General features: G+C 38.4%; 1 protein-coding gene across 4 annotated transcripts in view; it reads left to right on the top strand.

The window, feature by feature from the left end:
- NCF4 (neutrophil cytosolic factor 4) overlaps positions 1-27,358 on the top strand; it is a 38,582-nt gene that overhangs the window by 6,528 nt on the left and 4,696 nt on the right. The window contains exons 2-8 of one of the 4 annotated variants that reach the window (XM_077178540.1): positions 3,862-3,987; positions 11,678-11,785; positions 21,645-21,729; positions 22,881-23,034; positions 23,341-23,411; positions 24,813-24,940; positions 25,921-25,978. In XM_077178540.1, the coding sequence (XP_077034655.1) occupies positions 11,742-11,785; positions 21,645-21,729; positions 22,881-23,034; positions 23,341-23,411; positions 24,813-24,940; positions 25,921-25,978 (540 nt within the window). In that variant the 5' untranslated portion in view covers positions 3,862-3,987; positions 11,678-11,741. Of the gene's footprint in view, positions 1-3,861; positions 3,988-11,677; positions 11,786-19,521; positions 19,704-21,644; positions 21,730-22,880; positions 23,035-23,340; positions 23,412-24,812; positions 24,941-25,920; positions 25,979-27,358 lie in introns of those variants that run through there. The other 3 variants (XM_077178541.1, XM_077178542.1, XM_077178543.1) reach the window with 3 other exon arrangements.

Here is a 27,358-nt window from a genome sequence, read left to right on the forward strand (position 1 = left end):
TACATTGACTGTAACCTTTTCAGCATATAAATTCTCTTTATGCTGAGTTGCCTATTCCAGGGAAAGACACCTTTGAAGACACTTCTATTTTTACTCTGCCAAGCAATAATAACAACAATAAAAATGCCTATGAAATGTATTTGCCATTCTGTAATCCATTTGGGGACGTGTTTCCTGATATTTAATGTTTTTCTGGTGTGGGAAAACATTTTATAAAGGATTATGCACTACATTTATCTGTAGTACATTTATGAGTAAAAAAAAACCCAACTTTTTTCTGTTTCAACACTCAAACCCAACATTTCTTGGGTTAAAAGCAACGAAGGTTTTGTGATATAATGGAAATTATCTTTTGGGAAAGGTAGGTGCTGCAAAAGCTCAGATTTTTCTAGCTTGATAAATTGATCGTAGAAGTGAGGAAAGATAATTGAGGTATGTATAGGATAGGAATATTTAAAAATATTTCTCTACTGCCCAAATAATTTAGATGCTGAGTTTTGTGATAAATTGGAAGTACTCCATCAGCTTTAGATAATTTCTAAAGAGGCAGCTTTATTGAATCAAACATGACAAAGGTTAATTCAATCATTTGTCTTCTCTTATTTTTTTTCCTATTACACTTCCTGTAGTGGTTTTTGAGTTTTCAGTGTACTGCAGTAGTATGGGGAGTAATGCTACTTTTCAGCAGTGTTGTTAATTTCTCACAAATGCTGTGTGCATACCCTGGCTCAGAGCAGGTGATAATTACAGTGTGAAGTAGCTGGCTCTTGTAGGTCCAGATGTTTCAACCAAATGGTTCATTTCCTTTGGAACAATATAAGTCATTGTATACTGTTTGCTAAATTCAATCATGTGGGGTCTGCCATTCCCATATTTTGGGAATATAATATAATACATATTTTTCCCATATAATATGGGAAAGGGTTTGCCCTTTCCCATATTATAAACCCTTGGTGTAGTACCAGGGTTAGATTCTGGTTTAGAGATACCAGTATCTCATGGTTGTTAGCTGCATGCTTAATTTCCATTTGGTAGCTGCCAGAACAACTTTTTAACCTTCCTTTGGCAGCTTAGAGAGGATAAGGATTGTAGGACTGTCTTTTTGGCTAATGGACTGTGACTTCCATCTCTGTCTGTGCCACTGGAATGGCTGCATTTGTGCACTGGTGAAAGGAGAGCAGGGCCAGTCATTGAGATTCTTCTGTGTAATTCAGCCATGTGAAAGCAATCCTGATTAGTGGAAATCCTTTCTTATCCTTTTAGTTCGTTCCTACTAAGGCTTATTTACAAAGAGAGAAGCAGATTTTTGACCACACTGGGCATATGGTGAGGTCTTTGTTACATGTCAAGTATTTAATTAATTAAAGTGGGGGTTGTTGTTGGGAGTTTTTTTTTTTTTTTGTAAGAAGAATACAATCAAAATCTGACACATCTAGGTGATTGGTACAAATCCTCCTGAAGCTGGAAGGTGTGGAGAGTTGTGGCTCACTGAGATCCTGAGATTTCACCTACATGAAATGGTAGAATTTAGGGAGGAAGTTTGTGTTACTGCACTTGTCAGTTTTGGTAGTGTGGTTGCATATTTACTATCATCTCAGTCAGGTTCATTCACAAAAAGATGAGGGCTGGGTTTTCCCTTTAGGATACATGTACAGTGCAGAGTTGTGCATGCTCACCCATTATAATTTCTTTTTCTCTTTCCCACCACACATAAATAACTGTAATCCAACTAATAAGGTGCTCCATGTTCCTATCAGCCAATGTATCCAAAATTTGGGATGGTATATTCACAGCACTAGCATAGCACCTTAAAAGAAGAAGCTTGACCTGCTGCTATCTCATATGTCTGCTATGTGTTGTGACAAGCAACTTCAGTCTTCAAGGACAGCAGCCAGCCATCTTTTGCTCCCCATAGATTTTCCTTATTTGTTAAAGATGGAAGAGAATCACAGAATCATTAAAGTTGGAAAAGGCCCCCAAGATCATCAAGTCCAAACTTTGACTGAACACTACCAGCTCTAAGTGCTACATCCAGTTCTTTTTTGAACACTTCCTGGGATGGTTACTCCCACACTTTCCTGAGCAGCCCATTCCAATGCTTAACCACCCTTTCAGGGATGAAATTCTTCCAGATGACCAACTTAAACCTTTAGTCTGCTAGGATGTTGTGATGATGAGCACTTTTATATGTTGGAGAGGAAAATGGACAAATTCATGGAAGAGAGGTCCACTGTAGGTTATCAAACTCCTACAGGCCACATCCAGCTTGTGAAGTTCCTGAGCCAGAATGGTTGTGATTTGGGATAGGATCAGGGGAAGGTGTAATCTGATTGCTTTGTGATTACATTCCTCCAAAACACTTTTTTTTATGTCTACTGTCACTGCTTATACTACTGAAAGTGTCCTTTGTTTTGTATATACTAATTTTAATTTCCTCTTCAATGGCCTGTTCTTGGCTTTGCCTGAGGGAAGTCTGTATTCCTAGGATCAAAGCTCAGTGGTTCCATTTTTACTGATTTTTCCATTCCTCTGATAATTGTCTCAAAAGCTGAAGATAGCAAATAGCTGCAAGAGATACCCCAGAGGTATGAAATAGGTCACTACTAGTCCATGCTACCAGTGGGCTTTGGGGACTCCCCAGCTTGTATTGCAAATGGTGTGGAAAAGAAAGTAAAATGTCTCACCCAGAGGGGATAATACAAATAAAAACCCAGAGATAGGTGTAAACCCCTGGTGAGAGTTAGGCTCAAATTACCAAAGAAGAAAAAAGCAAGTGCTGAAAGAGTAGGTCTGTGTATCATAACACCTCCTAGCAACTTCAAATGGATATTTACAGCAAGAAAAAAAGCTGTTAGTCCCAGTGGGAAACCCTGACCCCAAGGTTAAGAGAATGGAAACAGTTGGTTTTCTTTACAACAGACACTTGTGGGTATCAGACATTTGTCATAATTGACACTTGGGTGGTGTTCACACTGGGATGGATAAGCCCCAAGTAATTATTACCACAGGGGTTATATTCCAGAAAAACTAGCACAGCAGAAAGATGGTTTCATTACTTATTCCTATTGATACTAGGCTGCTGGTAGGAGAACAGTCAAAGTATTTAGATCAGGGTAAACAGCTTTTGGGGAAATTGGACTTTAGTTTTAGCAGCTGGAAACCTATGGTAACCCAAATTTTGATAGTCATTCTTCGATTAATCTGTTGGGGTTTTTTTCTTTTTTACTTATTTTTTCTTATTTTTTCCTCTCTTTTTCTTGTCTTTTTTTCCCTTAAAAATAATTAATGCACTTGTAATTTATTTCAGAGATATTAGTGCCCAGTGAGATGGATTTAAAAGTCAAAGGTTTGTAAAGGAGTCGTGGGTTAACATGGGTTAACCCATGGGTTAACCCATGCTGTTAACTTGGGTTAACAGCAAGTGGGAAGAATTTTATAGCTGTGATGCTCAAATGGCAAGTTGGGGCTTTGCTGCCAACATCTCAAATGTAAATTGCTAGATAAGGAAGTCTATAACTATTACCAGAACAGGAGCACTGTGGTGTCAGCTGTTTATTTATTGTCAATATTTCATTAGAAAACAGTTCTTCCATTTACACAATTGGTAAATGAGATCTCTTCTTAAGTTAAAGTGATGATTTGAATCCAGCTAAGGTGAATGACAGTAAATAAAAGTCATTATTCTGAAATGCTGCTTCAGTCACTCTGATGAAAGGAGTTGAACAGCATCAGTACAGTTGTTAATAAATAAATACACACAAAATGATCTTATTTGCACTAAAAGAATATCTCCATGTTGTTCATGGCCTGAATCTGACCCATATTGAATTCTCCTGTGCTTTCACTTCTCTATATCTTTAGGTTGCCTAAATGGAAGGCTACAGGAAGGAAATCTTTGTTCTGGCTACCTGTTCTAAACTTCTTAAGAGAATGGACAGACATTTAAGTGTTAGCTCGTCCAGCAGCACTCACCTGGGATCCCCTCAGGTAAATGTCAAATTGAAAATTTGAGTTTATCTCTTGTAAAATCTTTATCCCCTGTTCAGGAGAAAAAAATACTAAAGAAAGAGTCACAGGCATATTCCTAAGGGAAGTATATTTCCCCTGCCATTTCCACTGCATCTCAACTTACAAGTTCCTTTTAGATATTCCTTCTGATAATCATCACATTGTTCAAAATTTTATGTATAGGGATTTCTTTATTTTCCTATGAAAGTGAAAAAGTTTATTCCTACTACTTAAAAAATGATTTGCAAAAAGGATATAGATTTATTGGACTAACCATTTTTATAGAAACTTATGTTTTTTTATATTTTGCACATCTGAATTGATCCTCATTATGGGCATACTATACCTTTTTTGCTTGGAGATGTTTGTATTGTTTCTCCTTCCCCGAAAGATTCATGGTGGCAATCTCTTGCAGAAATCATACTATTGCAGGGCCTTTTTGAATTCAAATTGCTTTTGAAACTTTGTATATATGCCTTGTGTAGGTAAGAGGAGTTGTAATATAGAAGTAGAGCATCAATGCATTTGGTAGAGATACATCAGCACTTTAGGCTCAGGCTTTGTTATTCTGTTGGTTGTTTGTAAGAGGCAATAGCCTTCTGAGCCTTTTGAGTTTTGATCTCACTGGGACACAGAAGCTTCTGTCTTGAAGAAGAATGAGATATTTCAGAAAATTGATAATTAATAACTTGCTTGTGGATGATGCAGAGACTTGTAAGACACAAGTGATGTGCTGGTTGGCAGCATTTTGCCTCTGAAATTTATGATCTCAGTTCTTTTTCCTGCACTTCTGTTGACAATTCTGCTCTGTAATTTGTGAAGGAAAAAGCAAATACCAGGGCATACTAAAAACATTGTTGATCTCAGAGGTAACGTGCTTCTATGTCTTCTGTTACTATGGCCTGGCTGCCTAGAGACTTTCTCCTGTTAAAGGGCAGACAAGTGAAACACCAACAAATCAACTGTTTACATAAGACCACACAGTACAGTGGCACAAGAAATTGCCTGTTACATCCTGTCATGGGGTTGTATCATCCAAAATGGACCATCCTTTTCTTTTTGGTATAGCTTGTGACAGCAGTTTCATTTGGGTGGAGCAAAGAGATAATTTCTTTCACACAGAGGATTTGTTAGTTACTTGACCCCTTCTTTACTACCATATTCACCCTGTTTATTGCACAGAACATTGTCTTTTTTCAGCTGGGCTTCTTTTACCCCTTCTTAATAGAACTAGATTTGTTCCAATTATTAACATTATTCATAAGCCTGTATTCATAAGCATATTAAAAAAATGCTTAAAGCTGTGTTCACAAGAGACAGGGGGACGAGTGGGGCTCTTCCTTCTCCCAGGAGAGCTAAAGTTTGCTAATGCCCTTTGAGGGAATGACAGATGATTCCTCTCTCAGGTTATACATGCTCTAAATCCTTGCCAGGGTTTTTCTCCAGCAATGAGGAGACAGATGCTACTGTAACAGCACAGAACTTGTGCAAATCCCTTACAAAGACCTTTATTACTGCTATAAGTAAAACCAAGTGACTTGCTTAACCTTTCATACTATTTTTAGATGAGCTTACGTTTCTGAAGGGTGTATTTGATTGCCTTTCATGGTTTTGGCTAGTTTTCTGTTGATTTCTTTCCCTTTTCTTTTAGTGTGATATGGGAGGATGAAGGTGTGATAAAGTGTCTGTTTCTCTGAGCTGTTGTGTTGGTATTTGTTAACCTGACATTTTGTGTGATGTGCCCAATTCCCTTTCTAGCAGTTTCTAGTAGCCATGGGAATAAAGACAGCAGAAATCACACTTTTCACAGACAATTTCTCTCCTGAAATAAACCCCAAAACTGGTGTAAGAGATAGACAAATGATTTTGTGAACAAATCTTTGATTTGGCCTCAGGGCAAATGCTATGAAGTCATGGGAGAGGAAGTTTGTTTTTATTTCACCAGTTTAATGTAACCTGGTTTGCAAGAATTGCTTTTAAATCCAGAGAGCTGCAGTTTCAACTCAGATGTCTTTTGAGGGTCCGAGCCATCTTCCACAGTTGTCATTGAGAGTCTCGTGGTGTTTTTAATGGAGATTTCACCATGGTCCTGTTCCAGAGCTTTTCTCAGGAACTGCAATGTGATGGGGATCAATTAGTAGCACTGAATAATTACTTTGCAGAGAGAAGGCCAATTGGTTAGGAGTTTCATTGACACCATAAATCTATGTGGGTGCTGATCTCTTGTTAGATATCAGTGACTGATGAAAACTACTGATGTTTTAGATTGTAATCTAAAGGCAAAACCAGGTAGAAGATTTGTCTCTTATGCTGTTTCTTCTTAAGTATCCGTATTCTATGCATGTGCTTTTTTATTGTTTATAAGAAAGAGTACATACTGGACTGTCATATTATGTTTTGTTTTGTGGTTTTGTTTTGAGGGTTTTTTTGTTGTTGTGATGTTTGCTTTGGTTTTGGTTTTTTTTTTTTTTGTGTGTGTGTGTATGTAAGGATACATAATTGTCCATCTTCTGACATGGAAGAACCACAGAAGAATACAGTTCTGGAATGAGAAATTATCAAATATTGTCACCAAAGCTAACCAAGTATTGACATACAAAGTTTTAAAGCACTGTGTATTTTATTACTCACTAAGACTAGGAGAAATATCTGTTCTAGTAAGTACTTATGAGTATGTGAGACTTATAAATAAGCAAACACGGGAATGATTGATTGTGTGGGGATGAAGGCTGGGGAATGGATACATACATGCTGAGAGAGAGAGATGTAGATAAATACCTTTTCACTGTGGGTGTCTCCTGGAACAGATGCCTCAAGCATGCCTGCAGCCTTAACCTAAGAGTGAGTGTGTGTGTGTGTGTGTGTATACATTTCTCCTCCCTACATAATCTACACCTGTAGAGGAGAGTATGTACCTATGTGGAAAGAGCAAGTGCATACCTGATGTAGAGTTAAATAAAAAGTTGTTTCAATGGCTGAGTTCCTGCTCTTATAAAATCAGGAAAATTGTGGTCATCTTGAAAAATATGTAGAAGCTTTGAGAAACCTATAGAGAAAAACATAGTTCTTCTACATTTTGGTAAGTGGAACATTTGGAACTTTCTGCTCCCCTAAGAGAAGTGCATCTGATACACTGTACAGGGATTTCAAAGTTTAATTTAGCTTAACTCTTGGCTGCAAACAACTGCTGATAAATTTAGTTGGGGGATTTGGGAAGACTAATAGCTCCTTAAAAGGAGCTTGAAGATGAGACAGCAAAACAAAAACATCTGCTAGACTCTCCCTTAGAGTGGTAGCACACCATACAGTCATATTTTAAAGAAATAAATAGGTAGGTTTTGGGCAAGAAGTAATTTTTGTAGATATAGACACTTGGAGAAAGAAAGCCAAATATGTGATTAAGGGAGTTGTTCCCTTTCCAAAGTGAAAGAGGGGCTATCTTGACTGGAATCAGTAGTATATAGCAAACATCCTTCTCCTGTGGTTCTAGATGGTCTGCTAGTCCTTTAAAAATAGCCATTGTTGACTTATTTTCCCCATTATGTTTTTTGTTGTTGTTGATTTTTTAAAATAAATTGTCATGTTTGTAACTCTTTGGATTTCCTTGTCAGCATTAATTCAAGTGCACATTCTTAAGCAAGGCTACCACACCTTCTTCAATTTCTCTGTGGTTAGTAAAGTATTAAGCAGTATTTCATATGTCCAGTCAAAATGGAGACTCAAACCAAATCAGTACAAGAAAACTCATTCAGGTATTTATTTGGAGAATAGACTTATTGGAAATTACTAGAAGTTTCTCTTCCTAGATGCTTCTTTCTCTCTTGTTTTATACTGCATCAAATTTTCTCGATCTGTAAATGGGGCCTATTTTAAGTATTGTACTTAGATGTCTCATAGCAAGTATCAATTCTTATGTCAAAGGCAGTGTGATCTTGCACTTTGATAAATTAAGGATAAAGTCTTCTTTACCCTTAACTTTTAGACTATGGACAGTCCCTCTGAAGCTAGATTTGGAGTTTAAATGAGAATGAAGTAACTATTTAATGCCTTTTTTTCCTGCCTTTTTCACATAGCCTTCTGCTATCCCACAGTTACATTTTTAGTTTTTCTATTGCCCAAGGGCCTCAGAGAGAACTTACATGAGAAAAGGTTAAAAAGAAAAAAGCATTTGAATAATTATTATTCAAACTAAGAGGGAGTCATAATTTGATAACATTTCAATCTGCTTAAAAAGAAATGTCCTTTCATAGAATGTTTAATTATCTTGTGGGTTTAGCAGCTGGATGTCTATTATTTCAGCAAAGAGTTTATTGAGATTTGCAGAAGGATTATATGTAAAAGCAGAGTGTCTGTTGTTAGCCTAGCTAAATCTGATAGACTTTGAAAGCATAAGACAGTCATCTGTAAGAATGTGAACTGTATTGCCAAGTCAAGCAAGTGTATTTTGTTTTCAAATTTTTTTGTGTTTTGCAACAACAACTGAAAAGAAAGTATTCAGATTAGAAATACAGGTCTGCTCTGATGAATCAGAAAATGGATTCAAGAGGAGATAAATTAACAATTTTTCTAGTATAAAATTTCTGTTATGTTCATAAACTCTTTGTATATTTTCATGATGATGTAGGTGGACTGGTAAGCCCCATGTCTTGCATTCAAAATATGTGAACTGTAACTTTTCTGTAACTGAGAGCAAAATGTCACTGACTTTTCAAGTTATATCTCTAAAATACCAGTTGGAGTTATGTACTTAAGTGAAAGTGTTATTTTCTGTGATTTTTGTTCTCTGAATCAGGTCTACTTATAAAATCTGCAGTCTTTCTGACTGCTCACTAGTTAACAGCCTAAAGAGCCCAATTTCAAGTTGTATAAATGTTTCTTCATCTTTTGTTTCACTGTGTCAGCATGCCAGGCATGGTGAATGTTATAACTGTTTTATTTCTTCTACTAAGACTCTTGATGTCTAAAGGCCACAGCATGAGCAATAAAGAGACTGAGGGTAATGGGAGACAAACTACTAAGGCAAAAGAAAATCCAAAGAAATGTATTAGTTACTAATAAAATTAGTGCAGGTCCAGTGGTTGTATGGTGCATAATTTCAGTCCCTCTATTCATTTTCATGGCAGACATATTTCCCTCCTCCCCCTTTTTGGAGCACTGAATATTTGAAGTGTCAGAGAACATTTGAGGAAGGCTGCTCAAAGGTGCTTTATGCATCTCTCAAGCTCTCTTGATTATTTTACAAGTATCATTAATGCAGACCAGGTTTTCCCTGGGATTACCAGGTCAGTTTATAGGTTTCTTGGTCATTCCAAAGCTTCCCCACACACTTGATAGACTTGATGACAAGAGAGCTGACAAAGCAGGTGCAGGCCCAAAGCCAAATAATTAGCTGCTATTTAGGGGAGGTGCCTTGAGGAATTATTTTCCAGCTCAGAGGTTCAAGGCTAGAAGGACAAAGGTTGGGATCAATAAAGGAAATAAAAGGTTCTGCGAAGAGAAAAGTAAGTTGAGGAGGAAGATGGGCTTGGGGAGGGATGAAAAATTTCACCATTTCCAGGGGAAAATGGTGAGGTGGGAAAAGTTGGTGATCAAGGAGAAAAGAATTTGCAGATGAACAAGACAGGAAGTATGAGCAAGGCATGGAGATCAGTGGATTTCTTCTTCTTTCCAATCTGAGAATATGCATCAGTACTTTTTACTATGATGTTATTAAAGGTAATGATTTTAGAAGTATTAATTTTATGGAAATGTGGGTTTCATCTAATTCTTTTTTTTTAATAAAAGAAATTTAATTTTATAGCACCGTATCATAGACTGTCTGAAACGTTCATGGTTGCCAAATGCCTGAGAGATTTTAATTTAGGTCAAGCAGATTGTCTTGGCTGGCCAGTAACTCTGATGGAGGCTTTGGTTGTCTGAAGATAGCATCTGGGATCTGAACATAGAATAAGTAAGGTTAGAAGAGGCCACCAGATGTCATGTATGCAATGAATAGCTCAAAGATGACCTAATATAAAGGGTAGGTTAAACTTGTCTAGTCAAAGTTTGCACATTTCCCATGATAAAGATCCCAGAGTCTTTCTAGGCCCTTGTTCCAGTGTCATGTTGAATTATTTTTTATCTCCACTGAGATTTTTTTGCTTATGCAACTCTCTCTCCTGTCCTTTCGTTGTCCACCTAGGAGAAGAGTCTAGCTGTGTCTGCTCTTTAATTTCACTTTGTTTATTTAGAGTAACAATTATATCTCCCTCCCAGTCTTTTCCTTTTGAAGCTAAACTAAGTCATTTACTTCAACCTTACCTTGAATATTGTGCTCTCCAGCCTTATTTGTCCTTGGTTGAGGTCTATCAGACTGTCACTCTTTGTCTTATTTTTGAGGGTCCAAAACAAGTGATAGTATTCCAGATACAGTCTTCCAGTATTCCAGATACAGCCTGATAAGCATTTACTAGACAAGGAAAAGAATTACTCTTGACCTACTGGCTACTGTTTTGCTACTGCAAAAATCCCCAACAAACCAAAGTGGAAGTATAGAGAGAGAAACAAAGGCTAAACAACAAAGATCTATGAAAGAAGAGGAAAAAGCAAGGATTTGAGTAAAACTTAGTCAGCAAAATTGCAACTGTTGTGGATCTGAGACTGTAGTTGTTCTAGGCAGCCATGCAGTCAGACAGTGGAAAAAAGGCTCTGATCTATTACCTTTTATGATGCAGAGGTCTTGGCAAGGAATATTACTACCTCAGGGCATCTACAGACTTTCAGGTACCAACAGAGTATATTCCAGGCAGTTCCCCAGAGGGTAAGGTCAGGATTCATCAGTTTTCCCTTCCTAGCTCCTAATGTAAATCATATTGGCATATCTAAGAGATATAATTTATAGCCAGCCTTCTGGGTGGTCAGCTTCACATCTCATAAATTAGATAGCCAGACACATGTGGGTCAAATTTGGAAATGTACTGCATTTCTTTAGAGAAAGGATAGATTCTTCCCAATTCTTCCTTACATTTGATTGTTTCCACACATCCCTATTTTTATTTTTTATGTTACTCTTTTTGTCAGCTGTGCATTGTCCCTATGTTTTCCCTCATTTCCCTCCCTTTTTCTTCAGTGGAGCATGTTAGTGATTGTAGTAAATTAGTATATGAAGTTATCTAACTTTTATGTATAATTTTTGGTTTATCCCACTTCCCAGATGTAGAATAAAGGAGGCTGTGTTCCTCTTCCCAGCCTTCCTTTCCTTGTTCTCTCTCCAGAGGCACATATTTCACAATGAGATGAACTGCAGAGAAAGTTCAAAGAAAGTTCTCTGGGTGTCAAAGATCACGATGCTCTCTTGCAGGTGAACAGCAGAAGATGTCCCAGCTCTTCTCAAATTCTAAAGAAAGATTTAAATTAGTCTCAGATGGGTCTGTGGATTATCATAGCACTCACTGTACAGCAGGGCCTGAGATCCTTCCTTTTTTTTTTTTCAGACTAGGTTTGTGCTTGATACTGCTGGTGAAAATAATTATCAGAGAAGAGGCATTAGTGAGGATGATGCTGTACCATCCAAAGAAATCTTTAGGCAGTGCAGATTATTTTGATTTTGTTCTGACATAAAGTGTTTACAGTAGAAGTTACTGATACAATTCTGTTATGAAAGTTCTGATTTTTTTTTTTAATCCTACAGTCCCCTCACTGTCTGTTTGTGATACAGTCAAGAGAAAGAAGATTGGAGTGGAGAGAATAGAGTAATGTGGGGTGTTCTCCTTCTGGCAATATCAGCACCAAGGAAGAAGTAAGTAGTATTGAAAATGGATTAATTCAATAGTGTGGAAAGTGATGATCCCACTAAAAGGCACTGGAGGCAAAGAGAGGAGTCTGTTTTTTCTGGTTAGTTAATGGGAAGACATCCAGTTCAATCCCCTACTGAGCACATCAGCCCATCTTTTGAAGGTTACTTGACCATTCTCATTTTAGTAAAATGTATTACAGTAAAGACTATCTCTGTGAGATGCAAAGATGTTAACCAAGGTGGGGAGAAAGAGAAAACAGATTCCCTTTCAAATCTTTGATTATAATATTGCAGAAATCAGTTTTATACTATCTCATCAGGGCAGTACTGAAAGACCCTTGTGGCCAACAGCCTGATTTAGTTTTAGAGCAGCCAGACAGAATCTAATATGAGGAAAAAAAGGAAAAGTGTGCATCCTAAGTTGACTGAGTATTTGCAATTGCTGGCAAATCCACTGCAAGCGTCTTCTGACAAACTGAACAGGATGAGCTGGAGATAGATCCCTGATAAATCTAAGAGCCAAAAATTGGCTAAACATCTCGGACAAGTTTGGAAGCTTGTTTCTTGTTTCTTGTTTGGCTCATTTCCTTGTCCCATCCCCCCTTTCTCTGCAGCAGAAGCAGTGTTGAAGGGTGTGCACTCCGTCTGGCAGGCTGTTGGAGGAGTCTCTGGCCTCAAATTACACAGCATGAGAACTCTGTGCACAAAATTAGCAGCAGAGTTCTGTGTATTAGGTGCCAGGGAAAAATGTCACATTCAGCAGAACTCAAGAGGCGAGATGTGGAACAGAAAGAACTGGAACAGGACATCAATCCCCCTCTACCTTTTACTGTTTTGCAGCAGACATATCTGAGAGTGTCATAACCACCTTGTTTGCACCTAAGAATTATTTGGGTAGTAAATAGATTTTATTGTATGTCTTAGTCACAGGCATGTTTGATTTTTATTCCCACCCACCCTTCACTTCCTCCTCTTCCTTTATTTTGAAGTTTTATTTTTGCCTTTTCACAAGGAAAACACTTTCCAATCATGAAAAAGTGCTGTTGCCATACAGTTTTCTGCCCTCTTTTCCACCTACCTGTGTTATGATTCCTGATGAGAAACCCACTGTTATGGCACTGCATTCACATCGTGCAACAGCTTGTACAAGTTGTTTGTAGTGAAATCTGGAAAAATGAATAAAGTGGTGGCAAATGAATAAAGTGGTGACAAACAGGGCTAAGGCACTAAAGGAGAGAGGAGAAGCTACTCAGGAGCTGTGTTCTGTAGATACTAACTCAGTAGCTGCTGTCTCATTCAGAAAAGCTATTACAGCATAGGTCATGGTTTGGGGGTGTGTTTTGGCTTCTTCCATACATCATAGAAGTGGTAAAATTCTTGCCATACCACTGTTAGATTGCCCTGAAGCATATGGGTGAAAGAGGCTGCATTAGTATTGGCATGTGGAGATGGATTGTCAGGAGACAAAATGAGTCATTTGGGGCTGTACATGCACACACATGCACTCACTGTGTTGTCAGACCAGAATGCTTTTGCAAGACAAAGTTATCAGGCAGTGCTTGTTTAATGTATTCCTCCCCATTCATTCTCCTCATCATGTTGATGTCTGTGCTGTGAGCTGGGCTGAGAAATTGATCTGTGGCTTAAAAAGCTGTTTTTACAGCTGGCTTAGCTAGCTGATGTATTTTGCAGATGTGCCATCTTGCGAGGCAGGAAAAAAGCAAGAGTATGTGAAGACAGAGAATTTCCTAAGCTGTTTCCATTACCATATACTGATTTCTTGAAATCACAGCTTCAAAGTTCTCCAGTACCTTTGTTTGGCTCAGATTATTGAAGCAATCCACAAGCACAATGATGCATTCCAAGATTAAATAGCACTCTGGGCAGAAAGTTATTCTTCATTTCCTTTCCTTGTTCTTTTCTGTAGTAGGACAGGCCTGTTGACTACTGCTGTTTAACATATGTGATAGTTTAGCCAACTACAGTCTTTTCTGAGGGTTTGGGAATCTGTTCTAAGGCCTGGCATCAGAGCATTACTGGCACATTTTAAAGAGCAACCTTTTTGTATTGTTTTCTGTTTGCACTGCAGGTGATTTTGAGTGCAGATGGGTTGCAAAGGATAATGGTTGTAGTTTGTCACTTTTTTCCTGATTTTCCCCAAGAATTATACCTCTACTGAGCATTTTTCCTTCTCACCTCCCCCCTCATGAGAAAAGTCTTAGTCAGCCCTATTTTACAGATGGCAAAGCTAAGGCAGAAGGAATTACACACAGCAAGGCAGGGGATGAACTTGCTATGGCAGTTAATTAAGAGGTCTCTTGTTCAGACCCAGTTTCACATAAAGAGGCAGCCTTCTGCCTTTTGAGATATGGGAGACATAAACTCCAGTCTTCCACACTTGAAATGGACAGTTCAGCCACTGATTGGGGATTTAATTGCTTATTGAAATGTTAATTGGTGCATTCATCCCGTGAGTTTATCTTTCAAGGAATGAAGGCTGAGGTAATAAAAGGCCAGTAGGTGAGGTAGCAGGTGAGGCAGGCTGTAAGTATATGTTGTGAGGAACAGACAGAACAGAACTTTGAAAATCACCAGACTTTGCTATTTATTGCCTCTCTGTTTGCTACTTGCCTGCCTATCCTAATCTCTAGCCCCCTTGCCCCCTGATTTTATTAAGAAATATTGTCCCAATTTATGAACCATTAGAAAATGAGCCATAAACTCTCTATTAGGAGCAGACTGGATATTTCTGCACCAGAAAATTGTGCTTCTTTGACTATATCAGTGTATCTTAAGTAGTACAACTCCCCTAGGGTAAAGACAATTATACCAGTGTAAAAGTGCATATCCAAATATAGCTGAGTCCCCCATGAGAAGGTACCTTTGTACCAGTAATAACTAGGTCCACAGCAAGGGACAGATCTATTACCTTACCTTTAGAAACCTGAAGCGACAAAACTGGGAATATAGTCATTTCATAATTCATGTATATTCCTAGGAGACAGATAAAACCTTTATAGGGAGAATTGGCCCACTTGAGGTCTTATTTACTGGCCAGTGGTGCCTGTCTCTCTTCACTTTTCAGAGAACTTCACTTAACTACAGGCACTTATCCAAAGTTCCTTAATAAGGTAAAAAGGAATTTGGTCACAGGATTTCTTCAAATGGATAGGGAAATTAAACTGTTAGGAACAGTGTAGGCTGATTTGAATGCATCACTGTACAAATTTTAGCAAATCTCAACCCTGTTTTGCCATTTGGGGAAGTTCAGTGAAAATTTTTTTGAGTAACTTGAACAGGTCTTTTGAACTTGTGAAATAGATGAAGCAGATTTTTTTTGCCTTGAGTAGCAATCAGTCACACAAATTTTTGATTCTCAAGATGATTAGGAGACTTACAAAAACCATCCTGCCAAAAAGGTGCACTGCTGCTGTGCACCAAAAGTAGATTTTAAAGTTCTGGAGGGATGGTTGTAGGCATAACTCTCTCAGGAGTGCTTGAATGGAACTTTCCTGCTTCTTTGTCTGCAATGGCGAGTTACCAGATTTTGACATTGGAGAAGTTGACTGGAGCACAGGGCTCCACCTCCAGCCCACATCTGTCATGCACAATAGCAGTGACAAGCTCTGCCCTATTTCTTCCTTATTTACCTCTTTTATCCAGGAAGTCATATATGATGTGGATGAAGAAATGTTCTCTTATTGTTTCTGAGCTTCCATTTTTCTCACTTTGTCTAGTCCTGGGTATCAAATATCCACCTGAGCTCTGCAAGAACAAAATGTCCATTGTTCATGAAGGACATAAACATGTTCAACTCTTCCATTTGTAGTGATTCTATTCCATCAGGGAGAAACCCTGTATATTTTTCAAAGGAAGCAGGTTTATTTTAAAAGAAGAATTGTTTTCCACTGAAAGGAAGATCATAATACTGCTTGTGATATTGCTCTGCATAAGAAAAGCTGGAGAGATCTGCCTATTGAATCATGAACTGTCAAACCTCAGAATGGTACTGTTGGTTGCATGTTTCCAAAATAGCTGATAATGTCAAAAGAAAAACATCACTTTTTGGTTTGTTGTTTTGGTTTTTTTTTCCCTGAAATCCTTATTTTGCTCAAGCATTAGAGGTGAAAAAGCCAGGATTCAGGTATATGATTTAGTTTGATATTCTGAGAAAAATGTAATTTTAAAAAATGCTGCTCTTTCTTTAAGATTTGGTATGTAAACCTCTTCCATGTTGAGTAATAATTTATTCTGGAAAAGACACCATTAAATTCACTGTCAGGAATAGTGGTAGATGCTGACCTTTAAATTTCTTCAGTCCAAGATGGATTATTTAGTTGTGTTTATATCAGCAGGGCATGAAAAGAGTCTTTTTCTGCAAATACCTACTAGCTACTTTTCACCCTAAAAAAGCAATCATGGAAACACTGTCCAGATTTAATTCAAAGAACATTTCTAAATTCTATCAATCCATACTCCTGTGACTTTTTAAATCCCAACATAATGCATGACAGGGAGAATATCCATACATCCAGACTCTATTAATTGAACCATTATCAAATTAAGAATACAAAACCAATTAGTTCAACTTATGCCCTCTTTTTTTTTTTTTAAAGTTCAGAAAGATAGGACAACTTCAGCATTTTTATTTTTTTAAATTTTTTTTTTCAACTGTCCTGAAAGCATATAGGAAAGAAACAGTCTTATTAGTTTCTATTGTGCCAACTGCCTCCTAAGGATTTTGTAGCACTACCTGCAAAAGTGCTCCAAAGATTACAGGGCCATTAATAGCTTATCAAATGTAACTTTTGTCCAGAAATTTTACAGAACTGTAATTAATTATTCATGTGCTATAATAAAAATAATTGCTAGTTTATACATGGCTGTATTTGAAAATAAGTATTGTAAAAGTCTATTAAAGCATTCCGTAAAGCTGGTGGTCTATACAAGTATTATTAAAGGAAAATGGAAAAGATCCCCAAACACTTCCCAAATCAGTGTTATTACAGTTGTAGCTCAGTCTCAAGCAACCACAGGAGTCAAGGCATCCAACTGCTAATGATGTGTATGCTACAGAAACAAAATTCCACATATCCTTTGAAAACAGTAGGTTGAGTGAAAGTATCTTGAAAACCAACTCTGCCATGTGTGTTTGTATTTGATGTTCAGCTTCCTTGCAGTCATGGCTAAATGTTACTTCCTTTGCAGATTAATCTGTGATGAGATCAGAATCTTTTAACCATATTATTCTTGTTCACTTTCTCCTATCACTTAAAAGATTTATTCTATGGCTGGTGATTGAGCATAACTGCATAGCACTTTTGTAAGATCAGGTGCATCAGAAAGAAGCCATTATTCCATAGAGATATACAAAATGATACAGTTGCTGCTGCCCTAGCAGACATGGTATGTAGTGCTGTCACCCAAACTTGATTCAGCTGAGTATTTCTGCTACATTTTTTGGTTTACCTTTTATTGGTGGTTCATGTATCTCTAGTGATTTGGGACTGCATTCCTATTTCTCACTAAAATTCCTCACTTGCTTTGGTTGTTTGGTTCTAGCTGATACTGTCAGATTTCCAGGGTGCTGTGTATCCTTGTACATGTGTTTTCTAACAACAGGTGCATTGGACAGAAGGCCACAGTTTCACAGCTCACAGGCATGTCCAAAATAATAGAGAAGATTGTGAACTGTGAAGAGGCATATAGCGGTGGCAGCATATGGTCATGATTCAGTCATCTGTGGATTCTCTTAGTAGTCTCCTTTAATGAACCAATTTTTGTTTTGTATTCCTTGCACTTGGATGAATTCCTGCTTTCTCTTCTCTTGCATGTGTATTTGGGTTGGTGCACAGCACCACAATGACCATGCCAGCCATAGTGTGTGGATGGGTTTTCTCAAAACTGAGAGCTGGCCATGCCAGCTGATGAAATTGGGTACTTTCCTAGTGCAGGCATATCTCTTCACATAGGTACTGTTAGGATATCAGTTTTGTAATGGATACTTATTTCATTCATGAAATAATTATTTGAACAGAGAAAGCATGTGTATTTGATTAGAGACAGCCTATTTTCTCAGCCCAAATAATAGGGGTATTATTTCTACTATAGTAGCACAATAGTAGAAATGGAAAGAAAGCATGTGGTAGTTGAGGCGCTGATTTGGCACAGAAGAACATGGCAAAGCAGTGTTTCCAATCTTAGTCTCACAACCTTGCTGATCCTTCTAACAAATCAGCTATCCACTCATCTGAGGTAGAAATCTGCCTTTTGTAAGAAAAGTAAGGCTTTTTTCTGGTTGAGTGCAGAACAAGAAAATACTGCAGAATCATAAACATTCTTAGTAGGTTTAGCATTATTCTGTCAGGTTAGTATTATTCCTAGCTGTAATCTCTAGTGGAGAGTAGTGGAATTGAGCTGCTTTCAGTTTGATTTACTCATCTTACAGCAGAACATTTGCATAGACAATCTGTCTAAGAGTTTCTGTCAACTTGTTTTCAAGAAGCCACATTCCTAGATAAACAATGAACGTGTATTTTTGCATTGTGCCATATCCTCTGTCTATTAAAAGATGTACCTGCATTGTATCTAGATTATCTTTCAGGACATTTGAAAAAAAATTAGGATACCCTTTCTATGATTTTCTTGTCAAAGCTATGATATGTAGCAGAGTAGCAGATCCCTCAGAAAATACAGTTCAGAATTTTGTTCTCCTGGTCCCTTCTGATCAAGAGACACTATATCCCCTCTCAAATTCTATTATGGTGCCATGGAAAGGAGCTGGGTGAAGGATTTACTTCATTAAAATGCAATGCAATGCAGTTACTCTCAAGGCTGATGATTACAGTTGTAAATAGAGTTTTATTTTGAAGGATGCTGGATGATTTTTGCTCCATTCAGATGGGAATTTTTGTTCTTGGCAGCGGAAGGAGGAGAAGGAGGCAAATATGTATTGAACACAAAAATGGAAGAGAATCAAAGACTGAAATGGAGAGGCAAGGATGCACATAACAGTTTTTGACTAAAAGACAGATAAGCTGTGTTACAACTTAGCCATATTGTTAAGAAATCATGGTTTCCTCATCACTTTCTTCCTGAAAGATTGTCAACTGATGTTATATAAATGCTTTGTCACTACAGTTTGAGTAAAAGCCAGGGCAAGCCGTTACCTTGTCTTTGTATGTGGCAAATGTGGGTTGTTTTGTGCACATGAAGCCAAAAAAAATCTCTGGCCTTAAAGGACTCCTGTCTTACTTTCATTGATCCATCCTTCAAATCTCATCTGTGCCTGATGCCCTGGTGTTTGACAAGGCTGATTTTTCTGAGGATACATTCTGCTCCCATTTTAAAATTTATTCTTTAGCTCCACCTCCTGGCTCTTGGTCTGTGAAAAGGAAGATCCTTGGGAATCACAGAGCCTCAAGAAGGGATCAGAAGTATTCATCCTAGTTTACAAATATTAATGTAGAGGTATATATGGGGACATTTTAGCTGAGGCAAAAGTGTCTTTGCTGTGCCCTGTCATACTGGCTTTCAACAGAGGCAAATAGTTTGGTGGAGGGTGGACAATGGAATATGTGGCTCATAGTTTCTGCTTTTTCTTGGGCTTTCAGTTTCTCAATTGTGGCAGTTTTGAGACATGACAGACATCACAGAGCAGTGTCTCTTTATTACTGTTTCCCCCCTGGTACTTCCTCAAACTCATGGGGGTAGGGAGGTACAGCAGAAATCGTCTGACACTGAAACATTAAAAAAAGATCTCTGAGGCCTTGCAAAGGAGTCTTGTTTCCTGCAGGAGAATTCCTTTGACTTCGTGTTCATCCTATTAAACCAGGAAGTGCCCAAGAAGTAGAGGAATAGATCTTAGTCATCTGGATTTAAGAAGAACAATGTCTCTTCCCCGACAGCTGCGAGAAAAGAGGTAATGGGTTATATAGCTTGCTCCTGCCTCCCCACAAGCCTCATGTAACTCCTGATCTGTTTGGTTAATTTGGATGCAAGTATCTTTGGTGATTCTAAAAGGCTTCTTGTTATCAGAACAGTGTGTAACTTCCACACTATTAGGCTGCTTAGGGTCAAGCAGACCATTTCTTTTGCTGGAGAGGACTTTCTTCTTTTTGTGGGGAATATTCACAACCTAGGACATAGTGGGTCATTGTCCTCTTTATAGCTGCAAAACAAGTTTCCCTTTTACTGGAGTTTGTGATGAGTGTTTGTGATATGACTAATTATATCTCTTGCTCTCCATAACCACATCCTTCTTCACAGTAAGGGGTAGTATTTACAGTATTGTGGGTGGTGCTGATTCATGGCATTTTCCTTGTACAGAAAACTATTGCAAGATGTTGCATCATTGCTTCAGCATTTCAAATGGGCTACGCCTTGTGGAAGCCCCTGGTTGGGATATTCTCCTAGCAGAATAAACTGAGACAGCTGCCAGTTTTTGGGTTTTTTTTGGTGGTTTGTTTTTTTTTTTTTTGTACTATCAGAATATTTAACATTTTGTCAGCTTGGGATTTTTTAGATGATCCTTTTAGAAGTCTCTCTTTATCTCATTTATTATTCTATTTTCCTCATTCTAGATGCTTTTTACTCAGGTGTTAATATAAATACCCCTCTGACGACACTGAGTTATAAGACTGAAGCAAAGGTGAATTTGTCTGCTGCTTGTCAAAATTGTTGCACCAAGGAGAAGGTCATAGAGGAAAAAGCATCTGCCAATCCATGCTTTTTTGTAGTGTGGGCAGTATAGACTAGTAACATGACTGAGTGGTCATACGGCTGCTTGTTAGTAATCCCTGTTCCTGCAGAGATTCTTCCTTCTCACTTCAAATCCAATTCTTTCTAGGATCTGCAAAGCTTATTCTAACCTTGCCTACTAACATGAGTTCCTTCACACACTTCTGACATTTTCAAACAAGTATCTTTGTGCTTCAGGTTATCTGCTGAGACTGGGGGATAAATGCCAAGGTCGTAGGTTCTATCCCCGTGCAGGCCATTCATTAAGAGTTGTACTTGATGATCTTTGAAAGTTGGTCCCTTCCAACTCCAAATATTCTGTGATGAACCCTACCTGCTGTGACTGGGAGGTCTCTCTCCAAATATTTGATAGCCTAGCCTTATTTTTCCAAGCCTCTTCAAGAGTTTGCTTTATTGTGATGTCATCAAGAAAACTTGACAACATTTTGACAGCTGGTGTAGGCACCAATAGTTTTCATATAGAAAAATACTATGCTTTTGTTTCTTTGTTCTTTTTCTGTTTGTGCTTATCCTGTTGTTTCTTTTCTTATATGTATGTGGTATATTTTATGCATCTTGCACAGAGTATAAAGTTTTTAGGATTTAGCTTTGTGCTGTCAGTTTCTACAGCACCTTGCATAACAAGCTCTTTTCTCAAAACTGTTTCCTATATTCTACAGTAATGCAGTAATAATAGCAGCATAAATCATTATGTATAATGATCTCCTTAGAATAGGATCCACTGATGCAGAGTTCCTTCTGTAATCTCCTAGATTAAGGAAGGATTAAGAATGCATCCACAGCTGATCACATTTATCAGGAAAAGCTTAGCAGTTCAAGTATTTGTTTTGTAGTCCTGTTCCGTGAGCAAGCCTAGGAATGAGAGGGGTATTTTTCAGGCATAATAAATCTTCTCAATGGTCACTGATTTATGCTGAACTTATTGAAATTTGACATCTCAAGATCAGACCTCCAGAGGAAGAGACTGACACCATGAGTTTCTAATATCTTGGTTTTCATATTAGAAAATGTGATATTGCCTATCTTTGCTCTGTGTGGCATAGGACATCTCAAAGGCTATTACCAATATGAGTAACCTAAATCTTCTGTTCTTGCTTCACAGTGATTTTGACCAGCTTCCAGATGATGTACCTGTTTCAGCTAATATTGCAGATATTGAAGAGAAGAAAGGCTTTACTAATTACTATGTAAGAAGGGAGAGTTATCCTGCCTCTACATGCCTTCGCCAGTGACTGGTTTGGTTGTGGGAAGCAAAATGCACTTAATCGGGTGTAATTGCTTTTTGGTGTGAGTAGTTCCATGTGGAAGATTTCTCAGTGCTTTATTTTTCAGGAATGGAGTATAGTTATCCCAGATTCAGTCTAAAAATTTATTTTCTGAATGAAATGTAGGAGATATCCTCTAACATCATAATTTTTCCTAATATCTGATTTGTTTCCTGTTGGAGTGCTGTATCATTGGTGAAGATAGTGGGAAAATAACTCAGAGGGTAGAAAGGGAGAGTCTTGCTTCATTATTCCATGGTACTGGCAAGTTAGGATGCTCCCATCTTCACAGAAAGAAGCATATTAAGACACGAAAGAGCACACAGGAAGGGAATAGTAGGGAAAGGCACTAGGATTTTCTGAAGGTTTGAATATGCCCATCTCAGTCTGACTTCTGCTGGAGACATTGCTCTTAAAACACTTCCCACTGCAGAATTCAGGTTTTTCTCTGGAATAGAGTGATGTTTGGTTGCTCTGTCTTTATGTTTTCTGAAGGATCTGGCTGCAATGTGACTCAGAGGTCAGTGCGTGGAAATTTTGGGTTCCTTTAGAGCAAAGCAATTTTGTCAAAAGAGAAATAAAATAGTGGTTGAAGGAGGTCAGACAATAATTTCTGCAACTGTGTACATTAAAGTCAAAAAAGAAGTATGAATGCCTTCAATTCTGAAAATCAATTCATTTAAATGTCAGTCTGTCTTTAGATTTAGATGTCCAAGGCATCTTATTGTAAAATATTTGTGTTTGTCTTCGTAAAGTATTTTGCTTGTCACTGAGGCAAAGTGTGCAAGCATAAAGTTGAATTTAGTAATTTCATGTTTCCTTTTAAGATCATATAATATAAAGCAGCCATAGGGACATGCTTCATATGCAAGCTGGACCCACACAAATACCTTGTTATATCCTAGTTCCTGAATTGGCAGATGCTTAACTGAAGGCATGCTTTCCTCTCTGCTCCTAAGAGGATATTCCCACTAATGGAGCACAGATCTTATGTTCCTATTTTATTCCTCACATTCAGTTGGTGAGTATTTATAAGTATGAACACCATCCGGAATGCCTCTTCTCTGTTTCAGATGTTTGTCATTGAAGTAAAGCTTAAAGGTGGTGGCAGATACCTGATTTTCCGGCGCTATCGTGAGTTTTATGCCCTGCACACCAAACTAGAGGAGAGATATGGGCCAGAGAGCAATAACAGCCCATTTACCTGCACACTCCCTGTACTGCCAGGTAAGCTGTCAGTACCAAACCTTTGCACAATTAGCAGCTTTCTCAGCTCCAGGCTGCCTGAAGGAGGAATGCAATGAGAGAAGTAGTTGTGACAAGGAACTAATTCCTGGCTGTGGATGCCAGAGAAGTCATGTTCCATTGACAGCCCCTTCACTTGTAGTAAAGTTCATTTAGAAACCTAAAATCCTTTAGAAAAGATGTAAATTTTTTTTCAGCTTCTACTTCCTCCTGACTGCTTCATTTCTCTGACAGCCTCTTTTTTGCTTTTTTTTCTTCAATAACTGTTACAGGTTTTATATTTTCCAGGAAAAGTTTTTGTTGGTGCCAAAAAGGAAATTGCTGAGAACAGGATTCCTATCCTAAATGTCTACATGAAGGTAAAACTTAATTTTAAAGTAAAGAATGCAGTGATCACTGCAGATACTTAGCCATTGAAATCAGCTAAGGTAGACAGTACTTTTTGGGTTCTAAGTATCTGCTTCTCTCTGTTCTGCTTTCCTGAAGACACAGTGCCCACACTGTGGTACAACTGAAGTCCTCTTCCCCAGATTGTTCAGACTGTGGTGTCTGCTGGAGTATGCAGTTCACAAAGGGTCTTCATATACAGATAGACATCCTTACCAAAACCCCCCAAGATGTGTGAGGAAATGGTGAATCTCCAGGTGCTGCATGAATACAGAGTTGGTGTGTGCATCCAAGGGATTAGGAGAATGGTGGGTGGGTTGTGCTTTACCCTACCCACCATCAAGTGCCACGCAGCCTCTTGCTCACTCCCTCCTTCCCTAATGGAATGGGGAGGACAACTGGGAAATGGTAAAACCCACAGGTTGAGATAAGAACAGTTTAATAATTGAAATAAAGTAAAATATAATACTAATAAATAATTGTAATTAGAAGGGAGGTAACCAAAAATACAGAGAAATAAAATTAAGAAGAAAACAAACAAATGATGTACCATACAATTCCTCACCACCTGCTGACCAATGGCCAGCCAGTCCACTGAGCAGTGATCAGTGGCTCCTGGGCAGCTCCCTCCAGTTACATACTGGGCATGATGTTCTATGGCATGGAATATCCCTTTGGATGGCTCTCCATGGAATATCCCATGGACCGGCTCTTCTGGCCATGCTCCCTCCTGACTTCTTGTGCAGCTCCTCACTGGCAGGACTTGGGAACCAGAAAAGCTGTTGGCTTAGAGTAAGTAAGCCGGTAGTTAGAAACAACTAAAACATCTGTGTGTTATCAACATCATTCTCGTGCTAAATCCAACACACAGCACTGTACCAGCTACTAAGAAGAAAACTGACTCTCTCACAGCCAGAATCAGGACAGGTGGGCTTCTGAGAGTACCTGAATTACAGTGAAGATGCAGCATGCATCAAGGAGAGATATTCTTTGTGTGCAGGTTAACTGAAGACCTGAACTTCAAATCAGTAAAAGTCTGAAGCACTGGCGAAGATTTCCACTACTTAAGATTGCCTTCTTTCCACAGTCATTCATGTTCTGAAAAGAAAAACAAAAAGCAATTTAGTTCTGCAGTAAATCAGGTACAAAAAGTGTGAAGCAATACATTGGCCAACTCCAGGAGTAAAGAGGAAAGACTGTCAGCTGTTCAGCTGTGTCCTGCTGAGTGAGAAAAGAGAGGAGGGAGCTTTCTGGCAGTAATGAATATCCTTCATGATCCTGTAGGTCAGAGAGGCATATTTGTTACATGTAAATAAATAGAGAATTGGTCTCTCCCACTGTTACACTCTGCTTCCTGCTTGCTCTTGGCACAGAACCTGCTCTGCCTCCCTGCTTGGGTGTTGATGGATGAGGACGTTCGGCTGTTCTTCTACCACTCAACCTTTGATGGTGAGCAGGTGCCTCACAGACTGAGACGGCTTCGCCCACGGACACGCCGAGTGTAAGTGATTGACATGTTTTTTTCAGCATTGCTTGATGTAAGAGATGCTGTCCAGTTTTGGGGGGAGAGAGAGATGAGGATCACCACTGTGTTTTCCAAGTGAATCCATGAATCCCTAATATAAGGGTCTTTGTGGTGGAGTGAACACAGACTATTTTTTGTTTTCAATTATCTCAGATTTTTTAAGTGGATGTGGTACTTGCATTAAAGGAAAATTCCAAAATGAGAGTATTTGCCTTTTTAAAAATACTGTCCAGCTCTATCTGCCCATATTTCTTTAATGGTAATCTCTATTATAATGTGCAGAATATACAGGCCAAGCTTAAGGACATAGGCTTGCACCACTGAAGTCAGTGTGAGTTTTGGCACAGAATTCAGTGAGATCTGGTTCAGACACTAAATGAAACTGAATACTTAATTTGTTCCCATACTTTGTCTAAACAGGGGCCTGTCCTACATAGCAGCATTGACACCCCTTTGGAGAACTGCTAAGTAGATGTCATATTTCATTACCCTTCAGATAAATTAATTCTCCTTTCAGCATTCCAAAGATGGGCTCGCTTCCTTTTCACCTGCCTCAAACAGTGCAAAAACTGCATGAGTATATGATGGCAGAGTTTGAACTAAATGCCATAAATGCTAGAAACAATGATGCCCAGAAAGCAGAGTAGGGGGACTGAGCAGTGCTATGGAAGAGAGGTCCAGAATACTGACTGTATTGAAAATTCCATCTGTTCTCAGGAGCAGACACCATCAGATTGCTGCTGCTCTGCACTGAAACTGAGAGAACTAGGGCAGTGTCATTGCATCCATATTTATTTACTTCAGTGCTGCACACAGATTCTCATGCAGTTTCTCTGGTGATCTATGGCTTACATGCCCCTTAAAAAGTAAAAACACAGACACTGCACTACTGATTGTGTAGCATTTTTAATGACTTAGAAGGATGTTTTCCTCCCTGTTGTCTCATTTCTTTGCAGTAAGAGTGTTTCAGATCAAGTGCCTGTTTTTGATCGCACCGCAGCTCCACGGGCTGAGGTGAGTACTCTGCACAGCGTGTCACAGGACAGCAGATTAAACTCCGGTTTACTGTGGTACCTCATCCATCAGGTTGCCATTTTCAATTAGAGCTTGGGGGAAGAAAGTGAAATAAACAATTGATTTTAACAACAGGGAATGAAACAAAGGATGGAAAGAGGTGTCCTGTTCCTCATCTCTTGAGTAATAAGAAGGTCTATGGTGAAATCAGAGTGACAGGAGATTCAAAACTGAGACACGTACAGCTTACTGCCAAATGGTCCACATTTGCATAGTGCTACCCATAAGTTAAATCTAAAACAGGCATAAGCTTCAGCCTTAGTGTCTTCAGTATATGTTTAAAAGCTTTGCAGGGGAGGCATCTTATTTTTGTATTTTCTGTAACATAAATGTATTTTCTGTAACAGAAATGCCCATACTCTTGTCTTTTGTGGTATATTTTCTCAGTATTAAGCACATGAAACTGCTTTGTAACCAGTATTTGTCCGAGCAGGTTTTTGCTTCCTGAAACATGTGATTTGCCATATAAGATTAAAATCCCCAGGCATCTGCTTTGAGTTTTGTTGCTTTTGTTCTTTACACAGAGAGTGATAGGTCTTGGAACAGTCATATCTCTTGGGTTTTATCTATTAATTTATTAGTATTGAATATACCTACCAGAACTTTTCAATAGGTGAAAAAAGGCTTTTGAAAGGGCTAATAAGTAGACACTAGCATAACAGTAGCATTGTTTTGTTTGTTTTTTATTAAGAGAACTCTTGGCATAAACAAGATCAAAAGAGCAATCGCAACACAGAATAAAGAGCACCTTTTCATTTTTGCTCCTCTAGGACCATTTAAATGACCATGTTTCTCTAAGGACAATAGGAGAGATGTGTATTTTTGATAACACAGCCACTTTAACTCTCTAACCTTTTGTTAGGGTGATAAGCATGTATTTGCCTCCTTTTTTTTTTTTTTTTCCTGAAGAGGGCATCTAAACTCCATTTCAACAACACGTCAATTTCCCAAGCTTTCCCACATCTCCCAGTTCAGCATCCAGACCTGAAAGCTAGATGTAAAAGCAACAGTTAGTTACCCTTAAATTAAGACACAACATTTCTGCAATTTTTAAAGGCTCTTTGTGATATTTTGCAGCAAATCTAAAAGCTGTAAGGCTGCAATGAGAAATATTATATTTTTTCAGTTCTCAGGATTTCAAGCTGTCAGTTGGCTTTAGCTCTGTTGTCTTACTTGCTCTTAAGTATTTTCAGCTTATTTATATTGATCTTTCTGGTGCTCAGTGTTCTGTCACTTTAAGAATCCTTTTATGTAGCTCTCTCAGGGTCATGTTTATCCTACTGCTTTCACTGCTTCTTCAAAGCAGTTTTGTGTGTGCTG

Source organism: Agelaius phoeniceus, chromosome 5, assembly GCF_051311805.1.
Source record: "Agelaius phoeniceus isolate bAgePho1 chromosome 5, bAgePho1.hap1, whole genome shotgun sequence".
NCBI classification, from domain to species: Eukaryota; Metazoa; Chordata; class Aves; order Passeriformes; family Icteridae; genus Agelaius; species Agelaius phoeniceus.